Source organism: Diceros bicornis, chromosome 7 (genome assembly GCF_020826845.1).
Source record: "Diceros bicornis minor isolate mBicDic1 chromosome 7, mDicBic1.mat.cur, whole genome shotgun sequence".
In the NCBI taxonomy this organism is placed as follows: Eukaryota; Metazoa; Chordata; class Mammalia; order Perissodactyla; family Rhinocerotidae; genus Diceros; species Diceros bicornis.
In genome coordinates this window covers 11,746,759-11,768,043 of record NC_080746.1, presented here as the reverse complement: position 1 = coordinate 11,768,043, position 21,285 = coordinate 11,746,759, and the positions used below count along the sequence as shown (strand labels likewise).

Here is a 21,285-nt window from a genome sequence, read left to right as displayed (position 1 = left end):
AAGAGATGATTTATGATCTTCCCAGCCAAGCAAATACTCTAGGCATTGGGAGACTATCTTACCTATGGCACCAAGGTATCTACCTTTGGTCTTTGGTAAGGCTGCTCCCATAACTGAAGAAAAAATAATTTCACTCTTCTAGACTTTCATTCTACCACCTGCCCCATCTCACAGCTAGAAATGTTGCTTGGACAAACCATTTATCTTGAAATGAGAGGAAGTCATGGAGCGTCATCTTAGTCATCTCTTGGGCCTAGTATAGAGTAGTAAATGATAGGAACTTAATCGTTCTTAAATTGCCTGGAGTGAACCAATTTAAGTAGTACAGAATAGTATAATCCTCATAAGAGTATAGGGAAGAGATTTCCAATTTTTTAAAGTAGAAAGAAGACCTTACTAAAGACAAAAGATTAAAATTCCTCTACCTATACATAAAAAAGTACTTGAGTATGATGCTTTCCAGGAATTAATTGATACAAATAGAACCATCAGAAGAGCACTCTCTTCAGGGTTTTACCCAGGGCAAGTTTAACATGCTTATTCCTCAGACTGTAGATCAAAGGGTTAAGCATGGGAACCACGTTGGTGTAGAAGACTGAGGCAAATTTACCCTGGTCCATAGATCCAGGAAAAGACATTGTTAAATAGGTGAATGCCCCTGACCCAAAAAACAGAGCAACAGCAACTATGTGGGAGCCACATGTGCTAAAGGCTTTGGACCTGCCCTCAGCAGAAGGAATGCGGAGGATACTGGAGAGAATCAAAGCATAAGAAATGAAGATGCTGGTACTGGATATTGTGATGACCACTCCAACAACAATAAAAAACACCAGCTCGTTGACATGGGTGCTGGTGCAGGAGAGCTGCAGGAGAGGGAGAACTTCACACAGATAATGGTCAATGATGTTGGAATCACAGAAGGTCAGTCTCAGCATGTTTCCAGTGTGAGCTATGGCCCCAGCAAAGCCTATCACATATGAACCAAACATCAGCAGAGAGCAGACCTGAGGGGACATGGTGACTGTGTACAGCAGAGGGTTGCAGATAGCTATATGGCGATCATAGGCCATTGATACTAACACATAGCACTCAGAATTGACAAAGAAACAGAAGAAAAATAGTTGAGTCATGCATCCCGTATAGGAAATGATATTTTCTGACACAAAATCATTCAGCATTTTGGGGGTAAACACACAGGAATAACAGAGATCTATAAAAGACAAGTTGAAGAGGAAAAAGTACATTGGAGTGTGAAGGCTGGAATTCAGCCCAATTAAGGTGATCAAGCCCAAGTTGCCCACCACGGTAAACACATAGCTCCCTAAGAACAAGAGGAAAAGGGGGAGCTGGAGTTCTGATTGTTCTGGTAATCCCACAAGGATAAACTCAGTCACTGAGGAGCTGTTTCTCAGAGTCATTCTCTTCTGCAGAGATGTCTGTGGAAACAAGGGGCAAAATACATAGATTGATGATAGACACAAGCATGGCTGATGGAATAAGGCTATAGAGGATAAGCCAGTGCCTGGACACCGTCCCTTTTGCCTTTCTTCTCTCATCTGTGTTCCCTCCCAAGCTATTGACAATGTGTCTGTGGCTGTATCTCAGCTCCCCTGGGCTGATCATGAATCCAAGCTCGAGTCTGTTAGCATGGGCAGCAAGAATTCTGTCCCCACTAGAGAGATGAGGAGATGGAACACCTGAATTGGCTGCCCAGGGACTCTCAGAAAGACACCCCAAGGGCCAGGAGCATAACCAGAGCCCACTACCTCAGGCTCTGAGAGACAGGAGCTCTCGTGTCCCCCATTGTCTCCACCCATTCTCTGCTTCCCTCTCCCAACCAGATATTAGGGTCCTGCCCTGGAGAGAAAGCCAAGAGTGTCCCCTACTGTCTCTGCACATCCTACCTTCCTCCTCTAAGCCCCTTCACAACATTTCACGTCAGAGTCAGTGTTAAGAGCAGGAAAGGGATCAATACATCCCAGATCCCCTGGTTATAAGTTCAAAAGAAAACCATCAGGAAAGATGGGATTCAGACATTCACCCTCCTTCTCCCTGGCCCCACTCAGCGCTGGGCCTTATGCAATCTGTTTTTCCATTTGCCCAAAGGAAAAAGTGGTGTTAGTGCATAAAGCAGACAGCTTCGACTGTTAACTCTTCTGATTCTCTTGGTGCTGAGACTCAGAGCTTTACAGACCCTGGTCTCAAGGTGCTCTAGGAATAGACCGAGATTTCTGTTTGTGGATTTTCCCAGATGGTCTATATCAACTTCAGGAGAAAAAATAGCAGCCCTCATTTTCACCAGAAACTCAGCAGGCATATCATAGAGAACTTTGTGCTAGTTCAGGGACCTGATTAGACACAATTTCCCCTGGGAATTTCTCAGAGTTTTGTCCCTATAGGGAAGACATTTCACTGTCTTTGTTTACAGCCTGGATTATGCTGTTTACGTAGCATCTTGGGACTCAGATATTCTACTCAAACTCCCTTAAATCCAGGTATTGCGTGTCATTCAGTGCTGAGTTTGGGGACTCATTTTTCTTCTCCTTCATTAACTCTTGGCACTTAACTCTTGATTTTCAGGGAGAATGGTCCCAAACTTATTTTAGCCACCACTTCCAAATTTTCAAAGGGAGTTTTAAGAATAGGACCAAAAAAAAGAAGAAAACAGATCAGATGGTGAGCACCGCAGACAAAATGTTTCTAGCACCATGAGCTACTCAGAACAGTGGAGACACCACGCCATAACCAGCATGAACATCACCTACTCTCAGCTCTACTAAGGGCCACAGATAAGCCTTTAATGTGAGGGGATTAAAATGTCACAACAATATGAAAGGAAGCACACACACACCTACATGAAGTTACACTATAGATGTATGCAGGCTTAAGGTATAACAGGAGATGTACCTAAAGTTTTAGTCTTGTCATTCTCCAGATGACAAAGATGCTCTCCATATGATCTACTACATGAATATTCTAAGAAGCATTCAAAGACATATGAGGAGCTGCATTTGTAAGTTTACACTGAGGCTGCCTAAAATAATGCCAGTTTGCCTGGGACAGTCCTAATTTACATCCATTATCCCTGTATAATTATTAATAGCACATCCTCTCACTCTCAAAAGTGTCTGGATTTGGGTAAGAAATTATATGGTCACCCAACTAAAAAGAGCATAAGCAACTATTCAGGCCTCTGGCTTCTGCTGTCTCCTAGACCCACTGACTTCCATCCCCCTTTCTGACTAAGAGACTCTCTCTGTCTTTCAACCTCCTTGCCCTCAGGTTCTCCTTAACTGAACCTACTCTTCCTTACCAACCAATACTGTCTTCAGTAGATTTAGGCTTCAAGAATGAGAAGGTCGTTAATTGCAAGAGGTTTCTGACTTATACCTAGCCCAAAATCCTAAAGCAAATAAATGCAAACTCTAGCTACCTGCCTAAAATAGGTGGAAGGGGAATAGGAGAGGAATTACATAGGTGCAAGGAGTAAACATTGGTACAATTGTACATTGTAACCAGTGGTACAATGGTACAACATTGTTGTATATCACTGTATATGGTACAGTAAATTGATTAGTAATATTTAAGAAACTTGGACATATACATACATTTTGACCCAGCAATTCTACTCATAGGTGTATACCCAATAAAAATAAGTATACATATTTACCTAAAAACATGGCAAGAAGATTCATGGCACCATTATAAATAATAGCCAAAAGCCACCAACATGTCAATCAGCTATAGACTGGATAATAAATTGTGGGATATTAATAAAATAGAATTCCATATAGTCATGAACGTTAATAACATAGATAAATGTCACAAGCCTATTATGGAGCAAAAGAAGCCCAGCACAAAAAAGTGCATACTTTATGATTCCATTTATATGAAGTTCAAAAGAAGGAAACAAATCTTTGGTGTTAGAAGTCAGATAGCAGTTATTCATGGTTGGGAAGTCAGGGACTAGTGACTGGAAAGGGATCTGAAGGATGCTTCAGGGTTGCTGACAGTGTTCTGTTTCTGATAGGAGTGCTGCTTATATGGATGTGTTCAGTTTATAAAAATTCATTGAGGTAAATCCTTACGTTATACTCAAATTAAAAGTTTACTTAAAACATAAATGGAGGACAAAACGAAATTAATAATTTCATAAATCACCCTGCCAAACTACTTTAACATTAAAATTACTAAACATCTTTGAGCCACAATTCCCTCATTTGTGAAGTGAAGATTTACTGACCTAACAACTCAGTATGGTAGCACGTGCAAAAAAACCCATTGTTTTTATTTCTCATCCATCTTGTGTCTCTTAAAATAAAACCCCCTTTTTTTCTTATATAAAGGGAGGAAATTAAGAGGAAAAAGAATTAATGTGTATGGAGCAACTACAGAGTGCCTGGCATTATGCTGGATGTTTTCTAATGTAATATTGTGTTTATAACAACTATACAGTGTGCACGTGTGAGGCAGATTACTTTTTTCCAAAGATGGCTCGACCAGCACATACACACACACGCGCACACACACATATCTTACATCCCACATGCTCTTGGTACAATGGGACTAACACTCCTCCAGTAAAGAAATGGGGTCTATGTTCCTACCCTTGCATCCAGGCAGGGACTTGGGATTTCTCCAACTGATAGAGTAAGGCAGAAGTGATGCTATGTGATTTCCAAATATCAGTCATAAAAGGATACAGCTTTCACCTCTCTCTCTCCCCCCACTGTTATTTCTCTTTTGTCATCCCCTAGCCTTCAGAACAGTCATATTGGAACCCTCTGGGCTTTCTCAAGATACACCGCATGGCAGCAAATCTGTGGTCATTTATCCAGTGTTGAAGGGAAGCAGAAGTCCTCATGGCCTGCATGCTAGTGAGTGGACATCAGGAAAAATACTCAAGGGAAATGGCCAGGGGAATTTCTAGTACAGGTCTGAATTACTTGGTCCAGTTTCCCCTTAATTCTCAGAAAATATCCTTCCAGTTCCATGTTTAGGAGATGTTTTTGGTGTTTATTTTTAGGAATAAAATAGGTATTTCTTTTTAGTACAGATAACTTTTTATTCACTGCATTTCTCCCTCTTGAATAATATGTTAGCAGATGTGTGGGAATGGCCCAGCAATGGAAGAGTGAGAAATAATTATCTCTGTTCATTAGAGTAGAAGTCAACTTATTTATTCATCATTCAATAAGTCTTTACTAGGGCCAGCTATTTCCAGCAATCTTGCAAAATTTATATTCAGAAAAATATCTCCTGATAGAACAAAACTAAAAATTCTGATAAAATGTAAAAATAATCTATTTGTTAATATTTGAGATGGCAGAAACTACATGAATTCCTGTGAGAACAAAAGAGAAAAGATAAGAAAGTAATAATCCAGAGGGATGCACAACTGCTAGACCTCAGGATCCCCTGTGGCCCAGAGTTGGGTTTATTTGGGTTGCCTATGTAGGCCATAAAGGATAAAGCTTGGGACTCAAGCAGGTTGGAAGTTTGGAACCATTATTGACTCGTAATACTGGATCTTCCAAAATAAGCATCTTCTGTGGCTAAATTTAGAGCAAGAAAAAAGCTCACATAGGAAGGGACCATGGCTCTTGAAGGGCAGAAAAAGAGATAAAATATCCCCTGAAAATTTCTGAACACCCCTCTGTTTCAGGCAAAAAATTCATATTACATATAAACCAAAAAAAAAAAAAAAAAGAGAATTCTTCTCTGGAGAATACCAATTTAAATACAGATACCACAGAATTTCCCCAGATAAATATCCAAGGATCATGAGCTCTTAATGAAAATCACTAAACAAACATAAAATAAGCCACCAGGAATGAGAATCACCATGAATGAAAAACCATAAGCTACAGAACCTGACATGCAAAATTATTAACCTTATCAGGGACGGATCAAAGAAATAAAAGAGCAAATGGAAAGTATCATAAAAGAGCCATCAAAATTGACAAGGTAGATTTTTAAAAGAATCAAATAGAACTTTTAGAAATAAAAACATGGTAGTTGAAATTGAGAACTATTTCCAGCCTGTTATACACAGATAAAGAGAAAACAGTTAACCTAGAGGGTACATCTAAAGAAATTATCTAGAAGTCAGCATCAGCTGAAGAGAAGGGGAGAGACTACGAGTTAGAAATATAATTGAAAAATGTACAAATAGAGGGGGCCCAACAGATCGAAAAATCCACAAATAGAGGGGGCCCAACAGATATTTAGAGAGCATTTACCACATTCTAGGCCCTGTGCTTTGCTCTAAGAATAAAGCAACAATCAAAACAGACACAGCCCCTGCCCTCTCATATATGTAATCTAGATGGAGAAACCTAGAATAGACAGATACTTACACATAACTAATTAGAAATACAGTGATTTTGCCAGAGAGAAGTTATGGGGTGCTAGGAAACCATTAAACCGGAGATCCTACTGAGCGTGCAAGGTCAGGGAAGGCCTCCCTGAGGAAATAAAATTCAGGTTTAAAACTGAAAAAGTAAATAGTGATAAAAATATTAGTGATTAAAAAAAAAAGTTTTTGTGTGGCTGTGCATCATTGGCATTCCTTTCATGTTTGGGAATCTGCCGTTCTGCAAGCCTTGGTTAGAGCCAGGAGTTGGCCTCCTTTGAAATCTCCCCGAAGAACATAAGACCTGAACTCAGCCAGTCAGATCCCCATGCAGGACTCTGAGCCTAGGCAAGTGACACAAAGAAACAAGATGTTGGGTTTTGGTGGTGCCCGCAGGAGCAACCAGCACAGCCTAACCAGGTGGTTCTGTGGTGTAACTTGGCTGTGATTCCACCTCCTGGCTTCCCCTAGATCATGCCTGGCTCCAAACTCCAAATGCTGGTTCCCCAGCCCACTCTAAGAGTCTGTGAACTACCCCATTTCTTGCCAGTTAACTCCCCCACTTTTGTTTTTTTTTTTTGCTGAGGAAGATTCGACCTGAGCTAACATCTGTTGCCGGTCTTCCTCTTTTTGCTGAGGAAGATTCATCCTGAGCTAACATCAGTTGCCAAAATCAGTTCCTCGATTTTGTATGTGGGACACCATCACAGCATGGCCACTGATAGACGAGCAGTGTTGGTCCGCCCCCAGGAACCAAACCCTGGCCTCCGAAGTGGAGTGCACTGAACTTAACTGCTAGGCCACTGGGGCTGGCCCTACTTAACTCCCTTTATTGCCAGAGTTAACCAGAATCAACTTCTGCTGTTTGCATTCAAGAACCCTGCCTGGTATAATAGGGACTGGAGATTAAGGGGTCTGTGGGAAGGAAGTGAAGACAGAAAAAGCATTCCAGGCCATGGGGCATCTTTCTCGTATCTCCGTGGTGAAGGCAGACACACCCGCCAAAACCACCTGCTTAAAGGGGTGTAACAAACTCTCCCCAAAAGTATGTTCTATTTTGAATGATTTTTCTCTTCCATGGAAATGTTGTTTGGACATGGTTTGGAGGACAAAATGAACAAACATTCCTGGTTCCAAAGATTATTCTTCATAAAGTTTTTAAACCTTCAATTCTTTCTTTTTTTCTAATAATCTTTTATAAAAATAAACTTCTTCGCTGGCTAAACAGAAATACATTCAATGAATTATCTGGCCAGCTTTTTATTTATTTTTATTTTTTTGTGATGAAGATCAGCCCTGAGCTAACATCCGTGCTAATCCTCCTCTTTTTGCTGAGGAAACCGGCTCTGAGCTAGCATCTATTGCCAGTCCTCCTCCTTTTTCTCCCCAAAGCCCCAGTAGATAGTTGTATGTCATAGTCGCACATCCTTCTAGTTGCTGTGTGTGGGATGCGGCCTCAGCATGGCCGGAGAAGCGGTGCGTTGGTGCGCGCCCGGGATCCAAACCCGGGCCACCAGCAGGGGAGCGCGTGCACCTAACTGCTAAGCCACGGGGCCTGGCCAGCTTTTTTAATGGAATGTGCCCCATAGCAAAAAAAATAATAATAAAAGAGATTATGTTTAACATCTAAGGAAGCTAATGGCACAATAATTATTTTTATTGATGATTAAATAGCTAGTGTGTTTAAATTGGTCAATGTTATGATAGGGTTCTGTTTTTCATGGACTCTATATTCACTTCATTGTCTTTGAGACTCCTTATAAAATCAATACATGGAATAGCTTTTTGCACACTTTGTAAAACTTGGGAAATAATTTTACTTTTAAAAAATTATCATAGGGTGTTATAGAAAGTATATCTTTGATTTTTAACAGGTTATTTTATGCTAGATCTTTATTCAGAAACAGTCTCAATTATTACATTGTTACTATGGAAATACACAATCTGTTTTGTGATACGGTTTTAGAAATGCATTGCTATTAGTCTTGAATGATAAGTAGAAGGTTACCAGCAGAGAAAATCAGGAGGACTTTCTGAGCAAAGGGAATCACAAGAGGAAATACAAAAGGTCATAAGGGAAAAAAGCACTGCAAATTTGGGGAATGGCAAATGATATTGAGACTTGAATCATTGTATACACGGCAGGGAGGGGTGGGAGATAGTAGGAAAGGGTTAATGATGATAAATCATATCCTTCTTCCCTTTTTGAGTTCAAAATCAATTAAGAGATTAGACACAGAAGTCAGAAGTCAGGACAAAAAATGCCAGCTTTATTACTGATAAAGTTGATCGAAAGACCCAGGTTGGATGAACATCTACATTAGGACTTTGTAATTCCCTCATTGCACACCACAGAGTAAATTAATGAATCCAGGTCTACACTGAGCGGGACAACAGTTGGTCTGCTCTATAAAGAAGAAGGGTTGCAAATGGAAGAGATGAGCGGGGCTCCTGAGAATGTGCCTCTCCTAACTAGAAATGGGGAGAGAGGCTGTAAGAAGGGGGCTGGGCCACACTGAGCCACATTATATGTTCATTCTCCCAATTTCTCATCAGTCCTATAAACTGTCCTTTCCTTTGGGTTGGAGTGGGGAGGACAAGAGGGAAGAGAAAGGGTCATTCTTTATTTACCTGCTTGGGACATAAAGGCTTCTCCCTCGCTAGGAAAAGCGAAGTGCGAAGTATAAGTGAGGCTAGAATCTCCAGACTTGCCTTTTGACTTTTGGTAAAGGATGAAGGAGAAGGATGGCGCTGGAGACCAGGAAACGTAAACTAAGATAGTGGGAGGGATATGCAGAATTTGACATTAAGAGTAAATCAAAAAGAAAGCTACTCTTAGAATTTAGAAAAGAAATTTAAGATCGTCAGATGAACGTATCACTATTGAAAAGCTCTTTGAAAAGAAGGGAAAACAATGCTATCTTTCCACGCAGCGAACAGAAACATGTTGCATCATTCCACTGCCTTACAGCTTTAAACACCCAGAGTGTAGTCAGTAAAAATCTTGATTTTGATATATATTTAATCACATAAGTTGTTTACGTGTTACAGAACGAAAAATAAAGTTACGAAATTGTACATCTGTGTGTGTGTGTGTGTGTATACATATAGTTTTTGCAAAATGGTCTAAGCCATCACAACTACAAACACAGAAAAATATTCTGAAAGAATATACACCAAAATCCTAAGGGTAGTTATCTCTAGGTGACAGGATTGTGGATTTTTTCAGTAAATCTTTTGCTTAGCTCTACTTTTACATATTCCTACAAAACTCGAGCATTGCTTTTGCAAATTTAAGAACAGTCATTTTAAAAATTAAATTAAAAACAAAGCACTGCATAGTTTAATATTTTAAGGTCTCACTAGGGATTCATTCAACACTTATTTAGTACCTTCTGTATCTGCCAGCCATTAAATTCTCTGCATGTGTTAGCTCGCCAGGCTGAGGTTGGGAATATAACCTCAAATAAACATTTTCTAAGTATATTACTGCACAATCCATGTTACGGTAGTTCAGCAGGTCTCAGATATGTTTATATTACTGACCCTATTAGCTTAGTGCATTAAATAAGGAGAAAAATCTTTGGTGTCTTTCCCTTGACATACGTTTTTGGCAAATTGTTTTCACATGAGAGTGAACGTATGGTCTTGTTCAGCTCAAAGGCAGATCTTTGTAAAACTTGAGAAAGCCCAGAGGGTTCCAATATGACTGTTGGACGTTGCACAAAGTGAATATATGTGCATCACATGTGCTATTTGTTACACACCCAAGCTGAGCCTCTGGAAGACAGTGAGTGTTAAGGGTTTGGGCTCTAGAGTCAGACAGTCCAAATTCATTTCGTTACTGCACCACTTACTATCTGTACAATCTTAGGCAAGTTCCTTAAGTTCTTTAAACCTCAGTTTACTCATCTATAAAGCAGGGATAATTATCACATACAGTTGTAGAGATGATTAAATGAGAACTTGTATGTAAAGTTCACAGGACATAAAGTTTCAAAACTTATTATTAGGGTTTGAAGAATGTGAGTCCCTTGAATGTGAAACTCTTGTCCACCTTTATTCTCAAATCATGGTAGTCTGGAAAGTTAGAATAAAAGGAGAGGGTGGTCACTGCGAGATACAACATGAATGAAGGAAGCAAATGGGATAAGAAGTTATATGTTTAAGGAGGCCAGACTGAATGGCATCTATAACCACATTGTATGACAAGAGTCTCAGGGCTTTTTTTCCTCCCACTCCAAGCCTAATTCTTCCTTTCATGTGGTCTCACGTGAACCTGAGGAAACTATCATGTGAGCAGGTAAAAAGTGGTGAGAAGGGGACCACAGATGACACTTGGGAATCACCGACTTGGGGACACAGAGCAGTGGCCCATTCACAGAGAGCAAGTCTATCACTTAAACACAAACATGTATCCTCAACAGATGTATGAGTTTTTTACAATCGTGAATATTCTCCCATTAAATACCTGCTTGCAGAATTACATTAAAACAGATCACCTAGTATTCATATCTTGGTTTTAAATACTGTGCTTCTGTAAATAGAACCAGTGCTGGGGCAGGGAAAGGACAGAATGAGCCTGAAACATATTGTTTTGCCGGAAAGTAATAAAGTGCTCAAAATCTAATGGAGATCTATTAAAAGGCCATAGGAACCAGTGTGAAGAGGCTCCCACTGGACAAACCAGGGACAAATTGAGCATCAAAGTAAATAATGACAATAATGACTCATAACCCATTAGATAAAATTAGAATGCATGAGTCCAAAATGATATAAATGAATAAATGAATGGATAAATAAATAATAAATACAGAAAAAGAAAAGGTTCTTTCTGACAGAATGCCAACTAACAAATAATGAAAATCTCCATTTTTCAACCATCAGAGTAATAATTGATTCAGGTAAGAATCATCAATGGATGCTAAAACTAGTATGTGAAAAATTGAAAAGGAACAAGACATTTCATAGTCTCAAAATATCTCCCCACAACTTACTTTTAATTACAAAGGGAAAAGTGGTAGTCTTTCCCAATAAAATCACTAAGGAACTTGCAAAGTTCCAAAAACCCTGTATTACCACATGTCCCCAGAAGCAATTCTGACAGGATATAGAATATATTCATTTGTGATAGTAAAGGAAACAGAAGGTTTGCTCTGAGAAAGCAGGACTGTGCCCTGAAAAGTCAGCGAAGAATAATCAGGCTATGGTCTTGATGACTTTTTTCTAAGTGTATTTATCTTTTGAGCACAATCATTCAGACTTACTCTGAGGAAAATGGGAGCTTCATAAGTGAATGGTTCATTTTTTCATTGTGCAAAATTTTCTTCAGTGTGTTGTCTCCGGGATATGAGTTAAAATGGGGAGTACAAAACGAATGCACAATTGTTGGTATTTTATAAAATTTCCTTCAGAGCCAGTGTTCAACTGGATAGTGATTTAGAGTTTGCTTAAGTTAACCCTTTTACATAATACTATACATTTGACGATAAAAAGGAGTGGAAAGTTGAGGTTTACGAATCTAAGAGTCTGGTTTTTGCTACAGCCACTAAGTGGCATGTGCCTGAAGTTGGGGATCATGAGTTAACACAGGAAGAATATAATCAGGGCATCAAGGTGATGGGATATTAGACATCAAACATATGTCTGTCTACGTGCTAGAAGAGGAGAACGAGTGGCCAGAAGAATGAGAACAGGAAAGCCGCTCCTTTAGTAAATCGGCTACTAAAACTGCTAGACACTCCGTTCTTACATCCAATAAATATTTGTTAAACTCCCACTCCACATGTGCCAGGCAGTGTGCAAGGTGTGTGGAATATATCAAAACGGGCACCAGGGACTCAGCTCACACAAAACTTACAGTTTAATTTGTGGTGGGTTGGATATGGAAAAGTGAACAGGCAGTGGCCCTCCACTTTGACCAGCACTTACTAGGTTAAGTGCAGTGTGCTGTAAGAACACAGAGCAGGGGCATTGAAACTAACAGAGCCATGGGAGAAAGGTATTCTGGAAAAACACCTCTCAGTAGATTATCACAAAGGTAAAGGATCCAGAGTATCTTCCCTTCCTTGGATCAAAAAGATTACCAGAAATGTGATCAAGCTAAGAAAAAGCCATTTAAGAAATAAGGGATGAAGGGGAGCAGAATTTGCCACCCCAAAATATGTCTCTTTGGCATAAGGATTATCTTGAACTGATTATTTTTAAGAAACGGCAGAGAGGAGAAGCTCTGAAAACTGAGTAGAAGTTGTCCTTTTGTGTGGGAAATTGACATTTATAAGGGAAATCTCCATTCCTAAGGGTGTCTCCCTCTCTGTCCCAGGAAGTAGGGGGACTAAATCCCTGGAAACTCTTATCAACAGAGAAGGAAATGATAAATCTGTATAACAACCATACCCTCCTTTACTGTGCTTTGCCTCATAACCTCCCTCAACTGGCTCCCCATCCCCATCTTGTTTTGTCTTTAGCTGGGTGGTATTTAATGTGGTAGCTTGGGTCATTTTGGGGAGTTACTCATTTTTCCTGGGTATCTCCCATCTATACAGGAGGTATGCATATTATTAAACTTCTTTTTGTTTTTCTCCTGTTAATCAATCTTTTATTACAGTGGGGGGTCTCAGCCAAGAACCTGGAAGCGTAGAGGGAAAATTATTTTTCCTCCGCTACAGGGAGTATATAAGGAAAAAAAAGAAGGAGGAAGAAAACATTTTCAGTTTTGCTCCCTCTTTATCCATCCAGATACCACAAGTAGTTTATGAAGTAGAAAGAAAAAAAAGATATAAAAGGAGGAGACGATAATATAAACACTACCACTGTCAAAACTAAAGGTAAGTTTTCATGAGTGACACCCTTACTAGCACAGAATCTGGCCAAGAGTAGATAATCTGAATATGTTAATGCTGCTAGTGAGAGTGTAAATTGAGATAAGCTTTTGTTACCGCACAAAGGGCACATCTGCTCGCTGGGAGACAAAAGCCGATCCTCAAGAGGCAAGATGGTGGAAAAGAAAGGGCAGTTTATTACAGCTTGCTAGCCAGGGGGAAGATGGCTGACTAATATCTCAAAGAAACATCTTAAGGGGGCACAAAATCTTACAGCAGTTATATAGGCTGGTGAGTTATAGGGGAGGGGTTAGAAATGTTGACCCTCGGGTGTTACACACTGGGAGTGCCACACCAGATCTTTCAGTTTTCATTGATGATGCCTATCAGCATCAACTCTCTGTTCAGGGGTCATCACATTCCTAAGGAACTCAAAAGAACAAAGTTATCATCTTGTCGCAGCTGGGAGGTACATTCAAAAGCAGGGGTGGTCAACTCAACAGAGCAGTTAGATCTCCTAGAGGGTGCGTATCCAGCTGGGTTAGTTTGTCAGAGGTCATTCAAAGTTACAATAGGGCTTCTTTTCTGCAATATGGCTTCCCTCATGTCAACCTTCTCTTGAGCTTGTATCCCTTTCAAGAAGGAATTTGGCAATAATATTCAAGAATCTGTGTAATTCAGTAATTCTCTCTAGAAATATATCATAATGAGGGGGGAAACTCAAAGATGTATTAAGTCTGTTAATCAAGCATTATTTATAATTTTGAAAAACAAAAATAATATACAGCAGTAGAAAATTATTCATCAGATATAATACACTCATACAGTGGAATTTTATGCAAGGATGAAAATTGAAGTGGAGGCAAGAGATTAGAAAAACCAAATTCTTGTGATGACCTGTGTCTTGGGGCGTATACCTTCATAACCAGAGCTGACACTCCCATATTTTCAGTGTGCCTTTCTGTCTCCCTCTTTTTGGCTACCCATGACCCTTAGATCCATCTTTTCTGCCTTTTATTCATGTGTCCATCCCAGTAACAACCTCTTATTCCCTCCTCTTCTAATTAGTTTTCGTCAGTAGATACATTTGAAATCAGCTGCTCACAGACTTTGAAGACAGGGACAAGACTGTGTGTCTGTATGTGCAGGCACCGTCCGTGGAAAGACTCTCAAAATATACAACTAACAAGCAACAGTGATGCACCCTGGAGAAGACCCAGGAGAACAAGAAAACTGGAGTAAACGGATACTTCCTTTCAGTGATTTTTCTTTGGTAATCATTTCAAATACCATGAACATGTACCACCCAGTCAGTATACAAATGTCGAGGAGGGGGAAAACCTCCTCTACCTTTCTTGTATTCTTATGGCTGGGCTAATAATAAAATTGACACAAGACCAAATTAACAGGAGAAAAACCCAGTTTAATTATGTATGCATGGGAGAATCATGAGAACAATGCTGGGAGAGTGAACAAAGCAGGCAGTCTATGTATCTTTTATAGAAAGAACAAATAAATTTGTGAGGAACTGACAGGACAAAGAAACTTAGGTTTGTGATATGTAACTAGTGAGGAATTTAAACAGGTAGTTAAATTAGCAAGGTTTTTTTATGCAAGCTTCTTGGCCTAGAATTCCCTAGCTCTGGTGATAAGGATGCAGGGAGAGCACCTTGCACATGGGAGATTTATATCCTGCTTTCAGGGGAGCAGAGACAGGAGGGTCGGAATGCCCTTTTTACTTCTCAAGTAACTTTAATTCAAAATAATCAATATGCCATTGTGGGATATTTTGGGATAGCTTGCCCTGGGCCCTAACACAAATAAATATCAGTTGTAAATGGAATGTATAAATAATCTGGTAGAGCATAATCATTTTATATAAGCAAGCGTGAGCCCAGAAAGATGAAGCAATTTTCCCGAGGTCACACAAGAAATTAGTGCTGATACTAGGAGGAGGAGGATCTAGCAGGGATGGAAAAAAATTTTACTGGGTACTTGGCATTTAATTCTCTTTATAATCTTGTAAAAAAAGTTTTTAAAGATGAAAACATTGATGCTCAGAGACATCAAGTAACTTCTTAAGGTCACAGAGCTACTGAATAGAAGCGAGGGTTCAAATTTGATTCTACCTTCCAACACCCTAGTTTCTACTCTTTCTGAGTCTTTATGCTACTCTTCTCCTCTCTGCTGTCCCAGTCACCCAGATTCCATGCTGGTCATGTATTCTGTGCCATCTAAACACAATTCTCTCATTCTGTTCTCATTCCCTTAGTGATCTGTACCATCCTAAGGGCAAAACTATGTATCCATAAATCAAAAGTACTTTCACAGAATTTTACTTATTGCTTTGTAAAACATCTTTACCACTTAATAATTTTCTTTTAAACCAAAAGGAAACTCTGCCTCGCTTTACACAATACCATTAGGTTGTGGATTTACAAACCTAAGCTGTAGAATCCTTCTGTCCTTTCCTGAAAGGTGTGTCATTCAGGGTCCCAGCAGAACACAGATGATCCACTGAAACAAAGTAATTGAAAAAATATAACAAGGGAACTATTTGCATGAGGCTAGGCAAAAGGGTAGTTGAGAGAAACGACAGAAAGATGGTAGCTCTCCCCAGGCTAACAACAGCAGGGAGACATTAGTAATCCTTGGCATGAAGAGACAAAGGTGGGAGCAGTTACTGTAACTGTGTAGGAAATGGGCACTTAGTTACTGCCACTGTAGCCCAGCTGGAAGGAAGTCAGAGAAATAAATATCACAATATCATGTTCCTCCTTCCCTCTGATTTTCTCTGCCCATGCTGCCATTGGCTTAACCCAACCAGAAACCAGAGGACAAGGGAGTCCATTGACACGAGCCATTAGGGAATGCCATCCAGAACTTGGAGTAAAGTATATAGTGGCAGAAAATTGGTCTGGAGAGGCACAGAGAATACCCCACTTAGTCTCTGTCCCATGTAGTACCATAACAGTCAGTGGTCTTTTCCTCTGCTGACTGGCTGCTGTGTGTGCTAACCTGATTACTGGCTTGTAACACAAAGTTTTCTATGGTTCTGAAATAGTCTCCAGATCCTTAGCTGACCACTTAGAGCTGCAGACTTCTCCACTCTCGTTTTAAAAGCACTATTTGAAAACAAGGAAATAATTGTGTGTGAAATAACTCTTAACTCCTGTCCTTCATAACCTTGACATTTTCTATGAGATCTTCCACCCACCATTGCCAAATCCCTTAGAGTCCAAGTCTCCAAAGCTCCACACCACTGTCTCAGGAGGTACCATGCCTGCTGCTCTCTGGGTCCTAGCACACTTCCCACACACACTCTGCAAAATTCTTCAAGAATTTGTCTGGTCATTTAGCCAAGACCATCTCAACAAAATCCTATACCTCCTACCTTCTTGCAAAAATGTGATATTTAAAATTAGCCTTTGAAAAGTTGCCTGAAACTTCTGCAGACAGAACCAGATTTTAACATCCTAGACCAGCTTACATTTGAAATGAAATTTTCCAGAGCTGAGAGAGGAAGAGAGTGAGCCATAATGGAAAGCAACCAGTATTAGAAATCAAGAACCTGGATTCTAGACACAGTTCTGCTGCTGAGTAACTGAGTGACCTCAGGCAACGTACAGAAGCCTCTATCTATTCTCAGAAATATGAGAGAACTGAATAAAATGATCCTTAAGGTCCACTAAATGTGAGTATCCTATAGTTTTAAGAGTCATCTTAAAGGACATTTAGAATGAGACACTTGTTTGAGAAAGAGTTAAAATTTCCTCCATGTAACCAATGGAACCTGAATCATCTATGGAAGGAAAAAAGTCCCCTTGTTAAGTATCGCCCCTGTCTCAGGAGAATGATTTTTTGCTCAAGGTTTTCTTCAGAGCAACTTTGACATCCTTATTCCTCAGGCTATAGATTAATGGGTTGAGCATGGGTACCACAATTGTATAGAACAAGGAAGATACTTTCCCCTGGTTCATAGGTAAAAGAGAAGATGGTTTGAGGTACATGAATGCCCCTGATCCAAAGAAAAGAGAAACTACAATTATGTGGGAGCTACAAGTCCTGAAAGCTTTGGACCTGCCCTCAGTGGAATGAATACGGAGAATGCTGGAAAGGATGAGAGCATAAGAAATGAAGATGGTAACTGTGGGCACACCAATGTCAATGCCCACAACAACAAAAACTACCGTCTCATTTACATAAGTGCTGCTGCAAGAGCGCTCAAGAAGGGGAAGGATGTCACACATGTAGTGGTCAATCAGATTGTTGGCACAGAAGGTCAGTCTCACCACGCATGCTGTGTGGGCCATGGCCCCAGCAAACCCCATCACATAGACACCCAAAAAAAGAAGTAAGCAGACATGGGGAGACATGGTGACTGTGTACACCAGTGGGTTACAGATGGCGACATAGCGGTCATATGCCATCGCTGACAGGATGAAGGACTCAGAGATGACAAAGAAAAGAAAGAAGAAGAGCTGAGTCATACACCCTGCGTAGGAGATGATATTCTTCTTTGAGACGAAACTCATCAGCATTTTAGGTGTGATAACAGTGGAATAGCATAAATCTATGAAGGACAGGTTATAGAGTAAAAAGTACATGGGGGTGTGCAGGTGAGAGTTCAGTCCAATCAGCGTTATCAAGCCCAGGTTCCCCAGCATGGTGACCATGTAGAAACCTAGAAACAAGAAGAAGAGAGGGCTCTGGAGTTCTGGCTGGTTGGTTAAGCCTGCAAGGATAAACTCTGTCACGGAGGAATTCTCAGCTACCATTCTCATTTAAGGCATTCTGTAGGAACAAGGGAAAAGGGTCACTTAGAGGGAGAGAGAGAGACAACTGCTGCCCTCCCAGTCACCTCCTCATTCTTGTAAATTAGATCCACACAGAGAGATTTTAGACTTCAGCAGAAAGGCCTTTCTGAGGGTCTTTTCTCACAGCCCCTTAGTGAATCTGCCTCTGGAGCACCATCTGGAGGATGGACCTGCTTCCATGGTGAGGGCAGGGGCTGCTGGGAAGAAGGGCCCCAAGGATGAGCTGAGTCTCCCGGATCTTTACTTTGGTCCATTTATTGTGTCCTTCCAACTCCAATTTCTGTTCAAGTTTACCACAACTGGGGTCAGTCTCTAAGGAGAGTCGTCTTAGAGGTTGGAATCAACCCAACTGTGCCTGGAGTGTCCACCTTGTGGTCAAGGTGGACAGAGCAGAAAAGTGATGTGGTCTTTTCCAAAGCCTTTACTACCCGAGTTAGGAAACTTAGGAAAAGTTCAGCCCGGGTTCAGTCACTCACTCTCCTTCAGCCTGGAGCTTCAGTGATGTACCTTTCAATCTAACTCTTGTCCTCAATTGTTTGGACAGATATATATGGCCATGATGCTAACTAACATAGATGAAGGGACTAAGCACAGACCCCTTTAGTTCCTGTCCTGTTTGGAGGATCAGAGCTTGGACTGCCTTAGAATTCTTTCTGAGCTAAATGATGTGAGAGCTGATTGAGGCTTTGCCCTGAGGCTTTTTTCCGGCTTGCAGAAGGGAGACAGCATCCTTGCCTATAATCAGTGCCAGCTGGTGACAGGAGACTGAGCAGTTTTATTCTGGGTTTAGAGATCTCGGGACCTGATTAGAAGTAAAAAGCCGGAGGTTCCCCTGGGATTACAGCCCTAGAAATTAACTTTAAAAAGAAGGAATATTTTCTTATACCCTTGATAATATATGAATGGGCTTTTAGAAACATTATTTATTTGTTCAGTTAACATCTGCTCAGTAAAAGCAAGTAGTTGTGCGATAATAATAATTTATTGAGTATTTACTATGTATATCCAACATTATTCCAGTCTTGGCACTTACATGTTGACACAGCATGCCAAGATCCAATACCATTTTACATATAATACTTCATTTTAATTCTTCCCCAAATCCTATGAACTGGATTTTATCACTCCCATTTTGGAAATGAAGTAATTCACTGGATGTTAAATTACAAAAGTCATATGAAATCTAGGTCCACCTAACCCCAAATCTAGTGTTCTTAATAATTGTGTTTAATATCTCCCTGTGGGAGATAATGAAATGTATAAAGCAGGGTCCTTGTCTTCAAGGCTCTAAGGATCTCTTGGAAAAGAAAAGATAGAACACACCTAACCAGATATGCAAAAAAAAGGTGATAAGATCCAGAAAAGGTAGAAATAAAACGCTGTGCGCTTTCAGAGAAGGGCGTTCAACATACCACTTGCATTTCAGTTTATCACAGGAATTGCACAACATCTAGTCCAGGCAGGAACAAATCTTTCCTGTCATCTCTTGGAATTTGAGACTGGCAATAAAGAACAATTTCTATCAGTTAAGAACAGTTTTTTTCACAAAATTGCTAAATTGTTGGAATTCTTCTTGATGGCCCATGTCCTCCTTCCTCTCGGCTCTCTTTCAGGCTCCCAGGAGCCTCTTACTGACCCCGATGGCCTTGTAACTTGATCTCCCTTTACCCCACTGGACCCACCAACATTTGTCTTGTTCGCTTTGCTCTTTTCCTGACTCCCCTCTCTCATGACAAAAGTTATCCCTCTTTGTCCCAGTCTTTCAGTCTTGCTTGAGCTCAGTGACAGCTAATTCATACTTTTGGGGCCTCATAGATTTAAAGCAATATTAAAAGTCATCTAATCCTGTGTTCCACAAACGTGGCTGTCCAGTTAATTAGATAATTCTATGCTTATTAAGAGTACATATCCTGGTGCTCCAATCCAGACATAATAATTCAGAATCTCCAGGAGTGGGACTTTATAATCTGCTTCCTCTTCTGAATCTTCTCTGGTAATCTGGATATTTAGCCAGGTTTAGGATTCACTGATCTAATCCTCCTAGCCTATATCTTCCAGACAGGGAAATTGAGGTCCAACCGATCACAGAGCTGATTGGTGGTACAGTCTGAAATAAAACGTGGATCTCTAACCTCTCCCATTGAAGAGGATCTCCAGCTCACCCAGAAGAAGCTCACCTGGTCTTCACTTTGGCTGAAATATAAAGTACAAGTAAAGTACATAATTGGACATCAGGCCTGAAACAGCACCCCAGGGTCATACAGAGGAGAGACTTGAATGTCATAACAGGGGATGTGTGTGCAGTGTGAATCCATGGAACATTTTGAATGGGGCAATGACATGATCGGGGGAGGACGTGATCAGATGTGCTGAGGAAGATCAATTAGTCTAATGGGCTACTCGGTGTGAATGACTTGATACAACAGTCTCTCCAGAGACTGTTTTATTTGCATTCAGACAAGATGGCTTAACTCAAAGCACAACAGCAAAATAAGGGATAAGAGATAGACTTTCACAAGTAACAGGCTAATGGAGCAAAAGGCCTTTCTAAGCTTTTAGCACGTTACAAATCACATAATGTGGGCCTTGCCTTATAGCTGTGGTGTCCTCTACCCTCTACTCTGAACATTTTTCAAGGCCCTGAGTTCAGGTCCCATCACCAAGCTCTCTGTGTTGGACATCTTTTCTGCCTAATTGTCTGTTACTCAGCCCATCTTTTCAGCTTCTACTGTTGCTGTGGCAGCTGGCTGCATGCAGTTGTCGGCAAACAGCACGGTTCCTCAGCTGCATCACTTACGCCCTGCTTTCTGCCCTTGTCTCTGCCACCACATGTGGAATGTCTGTGGGAATCCACTCAGCCATTCTGGTGCATGTGCAGTAACTATGCCCTATCAAAATGACAAATGACAGAAGGAGTAGGATTTCAAATCATTATCAGCTCACACCCTAATAGGGATTAGCCAAAAATCCTAGTACCTTGTCCTTAGAGCTCCTGCAGCTCTCCTCCTAACGTAATACTGTCTTTGTGGTCATCCATGTGCCTCCATGAACTGTGACGAATGGGAACTAGGTTTATTCACATTTATATCTTTAGAACCAAATGTAGAAACTGGCTTGCAGCAGCTCACAAAAGGTTTATTAATTTCAGACTCTGTATCTCCTCATCTGCAAAATGGAGATAATATAATAATTCACAAGGTTGTTATGAGGGTTAAATTAAATCATAAAATAGAAGAGCCTAGCAAAGAGGGTGACACGTAGAAGAGCCTTGATAAATGTTATAGGAAATATA

At 40.5% G+C, this 21,285-nt stretch overlaps 2 protein-coding genes across 2 annotated transcripts; both read right to left on the bottom strand.

The window, feature by feature from the left end:
* Positions 1-488: 488 nt before the first annotated feature.
* Positions 489-1,427, bottom strand: LOC131408313 (olfactory receptor 8B4). Its single transcript, XM_058544933.1, has one exon. It carries the CDS (start codon positions 1,416-1,418, stop codon positions 489-491), a length of 930 nt encoding a protein of 309 aa, XP_058400916.1. The 5' UTR covers positions 1,419-1,427.
* Positions 1,428-17,021: 15,594 nt separating this feature from the next.
* LOC131408311 (olfactory receptor 8B8) lies at positions 17,022-17,969 on the bottom strand. Its single transcript, XM_058544930.1, has one exon. It carries the CDS (start codon positions 17,958-17,960, stop codon positions 17,022-17,024), a length of 939 nt encoding a protein of 312 aa, XP_058400913.1. The 5' UTR covers positions 17,961-17,969.
* Between the last annotated feature and the right edge of the window lie 3,316 nt (positions 17,970-21,285).

Excerpts from the sequence above, each read along its gene's own strand:
- LOC131408313 (XM_058544933.1), bottom strand. The coding sequence starts at position 1,418 with ATGACTCTGAGAAACAGCTCCTCAGTGACTGAGTTTATCCTTGTGGGA.
- LOC131408311 (XM_058544930.1), bottom strand. The coding sequence starts at position 17,960 with ATGAGAATGGTAGCTGAGAATTCCTCCGTGACAGAGTTTATCCTTGCA.